This window comes from Echiichthys vipera (assembly GCF_963691815.1).
Source record: "Echiichthys vipera genome assembly, chromosome: 8".
In the NCBI taxonomy this organism is placed as follows: Eukaryota; Metazoa; Chordata; class Actinopteri; order Perciformes; family Trachinidae; genus Echiichthys; species Echiichthys vipera.
The window spans coordinates 15,518,779-15,527,351 of record NC_139833.1 but is presented as its reverse complement, the minus strand read 5'-3'; the positions used below and the strand labels follow the sequence as shown (position 1 = coordinate 15,527,351).

Below are 8,573 nucleotides of genomic sequence, written 5' to 3'. Positions count from 1 at the left end.
TTCCAATTCTCAAGTGGTTAGTTTTTTTTAACAACTGCAAATATAATATTAATTTGCACAAGTTCTCATACAAGAAGCAGACCAAATTCAGTAACTCTACATGATGTTAAATACAGACATCCGTGCTTGACACATTTCTGAAAAGTTTCAGTATGTAAACTACAAAATATTACCTCTATATTTGTGCTTACAGTAAATCTATCCATAGCCCGTATGTCATATCATCATATCAGTCCTCAGCCTGGAGATGGTGGATACTAACTAAATTAGTCAATGAATAACATAAACTCATTTAGAATTTCTTTCTTTAGAGTAAAGATATACTTAGAGTAACCTCTCCCACTTATTCTTTATACTTAATAAAATAAAATAAGTTTGCTTTGTTCCCCGTTTCAATGTCCTGTTTGTGGTGATGGGCACAGCTCAGCTGTTGCCTTCAGTCCAGTTGTTAGCTTCAGAAGGCTCCAATCTCCGTGCCCCACGGCCTGTAAGGCTTTGACAGACTGGAGGAGGGGCTCACTGTGCCGAGGGCCGTCTGGGACACCAGGGGCAACGCGCCGAAGGACAGGGGAAAGCCGGATAGTGAGGAGAGGGATGAAAGGAGTGGTGGGGAAAGCTTGGATGTTGGCACAGACAGACTGAGGGCCAGTGAGCCGTTTGGAATCACCCTGAGGGTCTCTGTGGGGGGCATGACACTGAGTCTGGATGTCCCAGATGCCTCGGTGGAGGGGGAGGAAGATGTAGAGGAAGAAGAAGAGGAGGAGGGTGGGCTACTGTTGCTTCTGGATGCAGGTGTCCTGCCCTGGGGGTGTTGTAGGAGCAGGGGGTGGGGAAGATGGGCAGGGGCAGTCCCGTAGGCAGAGCCCCAGGCTAAGTGTTCCAGTCCACTGTGCACCTCCCTCTGAGAGGCGTAGTTGCTGAGGTGGGACACCAAACGTATACGGAGGGGGTCTGCACCGTCCCGACCCTCTATGATGCTCAGGTAGCGAGCTGTCTCTGCCAGGCATTCCCTGAAGCCCAGGGTGCGGTAATCCTTAGCTAGAGCATGAGCCTCAAAGTAACCTATCAGGAAAGGAAGCAGAGTGGTTAGGACATGTGATTCACAGCACTTTGAATTTGGGAAATACAACATTAATTCATGTATTTTTCATCTAAATCCAAAGCCAAACAAAAGGTACCTTTGCCACCAGACGCATGCAGCATCTTCAAATGGTCAACAGTCATTTGCAAAATTTCAGCTTTTTCCAATTTAGCTGATCCCTGTAAAGAAAAAGGACAAAAGAGTCACTTTATATTGATATTCCTTATTGTCTATGTAGAAAAAAAACATGCATGGGCAAATGTGAGTCTGTCCATAAGGAAAGAATGAAAGTATGAGCCATTTACCTGTTTCTCAAAAGCACTTGGCACCAATCTTCTTAACTCTGACAGACTATTATTGATCCGATCACGTCTCCGTTTCTCAATAATCTGCCAATGGGTAAAAGAAACAATGTCATTTAGGTCACAGGTGAAAGGAACATAGTGGAATCTATCGAACAACAAATTGGCACCAGAGACAGTGAGTTCACTTACCCCTCTGCGCCTTTTTCTGGCTTGAACTTGGGTGGTTGTGGAGGGTGACATCGAGCCGTGAGAATCAAGCGGACTGAGAGGTAAAACAGCAATAAATATATATCAATTAAAATATATATCAATTAAAATCAAATATATGGTTCTTCTGAGTTCATCAACAAAAACAAGACAACATTAAATACACATGACATAATGTTCAAATGTTGCGCTTAGGGAAATAAAACTAACAGATCTGCCATGTGACATATAATGATTTAAATAAATACACTTTTAAAAAAAGTTAACACACCCATTTTCGTCACCGCTATCCTTTTCCACTTCGACATTGTCGTCCAGATCGCTGTCCGACGAGCTGTAATTGTGGCTTCGCTTCATCCCGCTTGCAGACTCAGTGATCACAGGTAGTCCTTTCAGAGACAGCTCCAGCGGTGCACTGACAGCAGAGGGGTACGTGCAGCCGTTTAAACGTCAGGCGCGCCTCTGCTCTGATCATTTTCACACCGCGGGGAAGGGGCGGGGCCTCACGAAGGACGTGGGCGGGGCTTGGAAAGACTTGAGCCTGTTAACATCGAGCTGGCATTTGAATGACATTTGCTTTACAAAAAAAAAAAAAATAAAAAAATCAATGAAAAAGTTTCAGAGGAAAGCCCCGACTGAGACAAGTTTCTGCAATGAATCAACATTTAAAATGTTATGTTAAAAGCGTGATTTTTATGATATATATCGTTCACCAACTGGTTTCAATCTCAAGATTCAAGATTCAAGATTCAAGATTCAAGAAGCTTTATTTATCCCGAGGGAAATTATTGTGCAACAGTTTCAATACAAAGGCGGAAAAGGATCAGAGTAACAATAAGCATAAACATAAATCAAATTAAAAAAAAGCTAACGTCAGATAAATCAAGCAATGAACCAAGTGTGACAGAGTCCAACAGACGTCGTGGTTAAGCGTAGGTAAGATTCTTATATTTTCCTGTGTTTATATTGTTTATAGTTTTTGTACAATGTATTGTTTCATATTGATACTTCTTCTATGTTTGCTATCCACTTTGCTGCTGTAAATGGGACATTTCCCCTTTGTGGGACTAATAAAGGAATATCTTATCTTATCTTATCTTATCTTTAATACACGCCTTTAATAGAGAGGATTGAGTGTGAGGCCTGCCAGCTCGGGCTGACCGGTGGACTCCTAGCCTCAGGTTCCCAGTCTCCCTGCTGAGACCCCAGTTCATGAGCAGCAGGCCCCCATTATAGCAGGAGCCGTCTTCTTCTTTGGTGTTGTGGAGGACACACGGCCTATTAGCAGAGTGTGTTGTTCATTGTCTGCTGTCAGCTGTGTGGTTCCAAAACAGCATTGATCAGCCGGGAGGCCCAACATTAGTCGGTCAGCGTTGCCAGGCTCTCCTAGGAAACCACCTCCTCCCCAGTCAGTGCAAACAGGTCAGCTGACTGGCGCAGACAGACCTTCCCAGGGAATCATTCATTCACTGTGAGTGAAAACAGTGAACCTCGCTCTGCCGTGGAGTGGGGAAGAGACACAGACATGTTTTTAGAAGCTCAAGCTGCATGCAGTAAATGAGTATTTTGGTTTGTGAGCTACATTAAAAAACAATTTTAGGCACAGGCGGCAAAACATAAGAACACCTCGCTCTGGATGGGGAGCAGGGGTGGTCTGCAGAAGGTGTGAAAATTTTGACACCACTTATATGCTCAGGTCAGAGGGCAAACTATATAAAACATGGGAGCTTTCAATGTTTATGTTCCACTCTGTAACTGATCCTCACTGGCTGCTTTTCTAGTATGTATCAGGGAGAAATAAGCAGGAGATACAGATATTTCTGCTTATATATATATATTTATATATATATATATATATATATATTTATATATCAATATATATCAAATGTTGTGAATGACCTCAAAAACATGTTATGCTTTAATAAGTTCATGTTAAGTTACTTTTATTTTTGACACTGTGAGTACTTGTTAATAATAATAATTAGTAATACTAACTTTTAAGTAAGCTTATTCAGATATTTTACTTAAGTAAAAGTACTAATACCACAATTTAAAAAACATTTACAAGTAAATATCCTGCCTTCAAAATCTTACTAAATTAAGTGAAATCAAGAAAATGCACTCAAAGTATAAAAGTAATAGTACTCACTAGTCAGCCCAATTGGCTCTTCAGCTGTTACATTATATATTATATAAGATCATTATTATTATTGATGCAGTAACATGTAAGAGGCATTTTGATGTTATATATTATATAAGATTATTATTGTTATTATTATTATTATTATTATTATTATTATTATTGATGCAGTAACACGTACGAGGCATTTTAATGTTGTATGTGGCTGCAACAGAGATTTTATACTGTTGGGAGGTTTAATTTACTGTATGAAAATGCCTTTTATTTCATATACTCATATGGGTTTTTAATATCTAAATCTTTAACATTCTTGTTGTGTTTTTTATTGCCTCTACTTCATGTATTGTGCTTTGCAAGTTTATATCGTCGGACCACCGTTGGACTGCTGGTATGTGTATGTGATGTGCGTGGTATATTGTGTTGTTGGGTATGTGAACAGTACATGCACCGCACAAATGAAAGTTCCTCACGGATAAATAAAGTTCATTGAATTGAATTGAATTGAATTGAAATATAAGTAATTAGTAAAGTTGTCATATAAATGTAGTGAAGTAAAAGGTACAATGTTTTCCCTAGCGGAGAAGAAGCAGAAAGCATACAATTATAATACTCTAATACTATAAGTCTAATACAAATACCTCAAAATTGTATCAAGTGCAGTAGGCTGCTTAAGTACATATACTTATTTGCTGTCCAGCACTGCCAATACTTCTGCTCCTTACCTCAAGTAAAACTTGTAATGCAAAACATTTACCTTTAATGGTGCTACTTTAATTTAAGATTGCCATCCTATACATAAGTGGACATATAAAATGCATGAAATACTATATAAAAACACCAGCCAAATGTCATGCCTGTGAGACGACACCACTTGAGGCTGGTATAATTCCTGCATCCTGACCCATCGTGTCTGGTAAGGCCATCAGTGGGAGTGTGACCCCCCTGCTGCCTTCCATTCCAGTACCTTGTAGAGCAGCAGCTGTTTCTCTGCTCTGTCCATCAGGTCAGTTGTTAACTCGGTGCGTTGGGAGCTAGACAAGTGCGGATGAGAGCTTGATTCCAGGGAGCAACTGCAGGCCAACATGCTGTTCCCAGAATGTCAGAGGGGTTTCGGTGGTGACAGATACAATGTGCAAGCTTCAGTCATTTCTGAGTGTGGATGAGCCTTCACACTATCCCTGACCCCCCCCCCTCCCTGTCAGCACACTTTCACTAAAAAAAAAATCATGCCTAACTTCACTCATTTCATGCATTTCTACACTTTCATACTCCCATTTGGTCGATTTATAGACCTTAGCATGTGCATAATCCCGTGGTGAAAAACTCCTGAGGCCTGCACACTCCCTTTCTGGATAGTGTTTCTCATGTAGGCTTCTATATTGCTCTTTACTCAGGATGTTTGGTGCTTGCGGGACAGGTTCATATCCTTAGCCAGTAGCGGTACAAGCCCTCAGACTAAACCATACACAGCCTTCCTGTGACTCTCTTGCTGATAGGCAGCCTGAGTATATTTGGGATCACTTTAGTATTGTTTATGATGCTATTATGGTAATAGGGCTCTACAGTGCGGACAGGCAGGTTCATGTGGTCTCCATTAAGCAGACACAAACCACTCTCGTCACACCTGACTGTCAAGGTCCTTCACATTAGCCCTGACATTCCTGTGATCCATTAAACATAATTATGATTTTTTTTTTTCCCCTCCAAAAACCTTGACTTTTCAACATTTTCTCAGCCTCCACTCCAGTTGACCTTTGATGATTTTTTGGACGTGAACAAGTTTGGTGTTTGGTTTTGAGTTCATTTGCTACATTTCTCTAACTCTCCTGCATTTAATAACTGGAACATGCCAGTCTGCCTGTTGACCGTGGGCCTAACTCTGAACCAATTTGAAGAAACCACTCTCAAACCAGTGCCAGGAAGCTAAGAGGTATAAGCAAGCATTTGTTTGAAACTGGCGTGTGCCCAGCTGCCTTCCTCAATCTTCCCTCAGGTTTCCCTTGGTGACTCTTTGTGTGGAAGAGTGCAGCCTGAGTGTGTGCTGGTGTGTCTGCATGTGTTTATGTGTGTGTGACCGAGAGTGTGCGAGTGTGTTTAGGAGGTGCTGTTTCCCACAGCCCTGATCTAATTCCGTGGTAACTCAATCTCCGTGTGAGCGCTTCCCGGCGAGTGTTCTCCCACCCGTCGACAGTCTCTCTCTGGCTGGCTGAGTGGCTGAGTGTGTCTGACAGAGGCCGACTCAGTCCCATTGGACCCCCCTCCCCCCCTCTGCCTCCGTCCTACCCACCCTCCCATCAGGATTGATTTACTATATGTCAACCGTTGGGGCTGTCGGCAGCAGCGACGTTCACAGCCGTGCCTGCATCCTGTGTGCACACCACCCTGACATCTTATACCTGTCATTCAACAACTGCTGCAGTGAAGTTTGCATGTGTGTGTGTGTGTTGAGGGGGGGTCATCAGGAGAATATTTCATAGTGTGAGTGTGTGAGATCATGCCTTATTCATGCTTTATTTAAGCATGTGGAGGCGCATGTAAAGAAGTGTTCAATTTTCTGCATATGTACAGATACATGAGCTATGATATATTATGTAAGAAAGAGAAAATGCCACCCATGTTGGTTCTAAATAGCTTGTCTGACTGAGGGAAATGTCTCCCAGACAGCTTCCATACAACAATGTTATCCTATGGGCCACAGCTTCCTGTCTGTCCCCTCTGGTTCCAGTCAGCACCCAGGCGCTATATTGGGCAGGGATCAGGCCAGGCCTGAGACCTACTCCGACTGTTTGATTGTAATACACCCGCCTTCTCATTCTTTACTTTCCTGCCTTTGTTGGGATCCATTCTCTCTGTGCTTTTTAGATAGGTAAGGATATGTTGACTTCCTTGTTTCTTTGTTTAACAGCCTTTTTTTAAAAAAAAAACAAAAAACTTTTTTTCTGAAGACAGCTCCTCCGGTCATAATACTGACACCAGGATCTCAGCACCGGCTGCCAATTACAGGGGCTTAGAGTCAATTACAGGGCATAAACAGCAACGAGAAAAGAAAAGAAAAGAAAAGAAAAGAAAAGGAAAGAAAAGACAAAACTCTGGACCCTGATATGGACAATCGTATGTGCTGGCTTGAAATAAATGTGGATGGCCTGAGTCGCTTTTGCATAAATAAAAATATATTTCATTAGTTTTTCCCACAATGGTGCACACTCCCGTCACAATGGCCCCCCAACAATTATATTGTTCATAAGGTTTACCAGTATGCTGCCCATTACCAGTTAACGTATGCAACTTCACAATAGAGTGAAGGCAGATCACAAGACTGGTTTCCCAAATAGGCGCAACAGGAGACAGCACGTGATGTCCACACAGAGAAAGGAGCAAGCTACTTTTAAGGCCACACATTGTGTTGCCACAGGAAAAACATTGTTTGCATATCAATGGAGTGTGTGTGCTCTTGTGTGTGTGTGTGTGTGTGTGTGTGTGTGAGGCAAGGTGGGGGTGGTTTGGGGCTCTAATTGAAATGTATCTCCTGGTTTACATCACGCAAAGGAAAGGGAACCTCACAGGCACTGGCCATATGAATTATTAGTTGAGTCAAGCTGTAGACAATTCTCTCTTCCTTGTGTGTGTGTGTGTGTGTGTGTGTGTGTGTGTGTGTGCGTGTGTACTGTTGTTAGAGACATGATTGATCACATCTATGTTTTAGGATAGGTCTGTCTCTGAAGGTCAACTATCACAGCATGAGCTAGTTACATTCCCTCAAACACCGGGCCAAGGTTTTATAGCGGGGCTTGTGTGCAGTTTTATTTTTGCATGATGCAATTTGGAATAAAATCTTATCATCTGACTATAACAACTTTTATTTTTAGACAGAAAAAAGAACAAAAAAAGAGTCAATATGTAGTGTGTCACAAGTTTATCAAAAAGAGAAAAAAGCCGTCTATTTTGTGAGCCGGCTCCTTTCCCAGTGGATGCTCTGTGCCAGCTGTCTGCGCTGCAGTAAAGTACTGCTTTCCCAAGCTCCGACCTGTGGGAAAATCTGTTGTGGCCAGTAATTGATTCCGCCCTGCCAGCCCCATTACTCTCCACTGCAGTCAAACTGCCAGTGATCTGCAGAAAGCCTGTTGGCGCAGCCTTTACTCTTTCTCTCTCTCTCTCTCTCTCTCTCTCTCTCTCTCTCTCTCTCTCTCTCTCTCTCTCTCTCACTCACACAAACATGAATCAGATCCCGTACTGTTAATTCTAACCCAACTTGTATCTGTCTCTATGCATTATTTTTACTCTATAAGCCACATGTTTTATGCAATTCTTTAGCTTTGCCTCCCCTTTTTCAATTTATCATGTGTCCATTTCAAGTTATGTAGAATGAAATGCTGACAACAACAAAAGTATGTTCTCCATCTGGCAAACCTTCCTTGGCAACATGTTTAATTGTCCAAAAACTGATGTAAATGCATCATTGTCCTTAAGTCTTAGCTGCCTAGTCCACTCCACAGTCATGTCCATTTAACTTAGGGTCCCATATTTGGCTATTTTCAGGTTCATACTTGTATTTTGGGTTTCTACTCGTACATGCTTTGATTAAAAAACACATTATTTTATCATATTGTCTGTCTTAATACCTGTATTCACCCTCTGTCTGAAATTCTCTGTCTTAGCTCCTGTCCCTTTAAGACCCCCTCCTGAAAAAGCCCAGTCTGCTCTGATTGGTCAGCGCTGCCGGGTCCTCAGCATCTGCACTCTCGGCGTCTTCTTTACCATCGTTGCAGCTGGGGAATGACTGCAATGGCCCTGTAGCAGCACTTTCTAATTATATATAGTATAGTTGTGACATCTCAACGTA

At 42.1% G+C, this 8,573-nt stretch overlaps 1 protein-coding gene across 1 annotated transcript; it reads right to left on the bottom strand.

Annotated features, from left to right (window-relative positions):
• Positions 1–1,996, bottom strand: LOC310950884 (hairy/enhancer-of-split related with YRPW motif protein 1-like). Its single transcript, XM_083918908.1, has 5 exons — positions 1,865–1,996; positions 1,576–1,648; positions 1,387–1,470; positions 1,179–1,260; positions 1–1,062 (listed from the first exon to the last, which is right to left on the bottom strand). Exons 1-5 carry the CDS (start codon positions 1,948–1,950, stop codon positions 455–457), a joined length of 933 nt encoding a protein of 310 aa, XP_083775034.1. The 5' UTR covers positions 1,951–1,996; the 3' UTR covers positions 1–454.
• Positions 1,997–8,573: the final 6,577 nt, after the last annotated feature.

Excerpts from the sequence above, each read along its gene's own strand:
- LOC310950884 (XM_083918908.1), bottom strand. The coding sequence starts at position 1,950 with ATGAAGCGAAGCCACAATTACAGCTCGTCGGACAGCGATCTGGACGAC. Across the intron at positions 1,649-1,864 it reads GATAGCGGTGACGAAAATGG|TCCGCTTGATTCTCACGGCT; the intron begins GTGTGTTAACTT and ends TTTACCTCTCAG. Across the intron at positions 1,063-1,178 it reads GCATGCGTCTGGTGGCAAAG|GTTACTTTGAGGCTCATGCT; the intron begins GTACCTTTTGTT and ends CTTTCCTGATAG.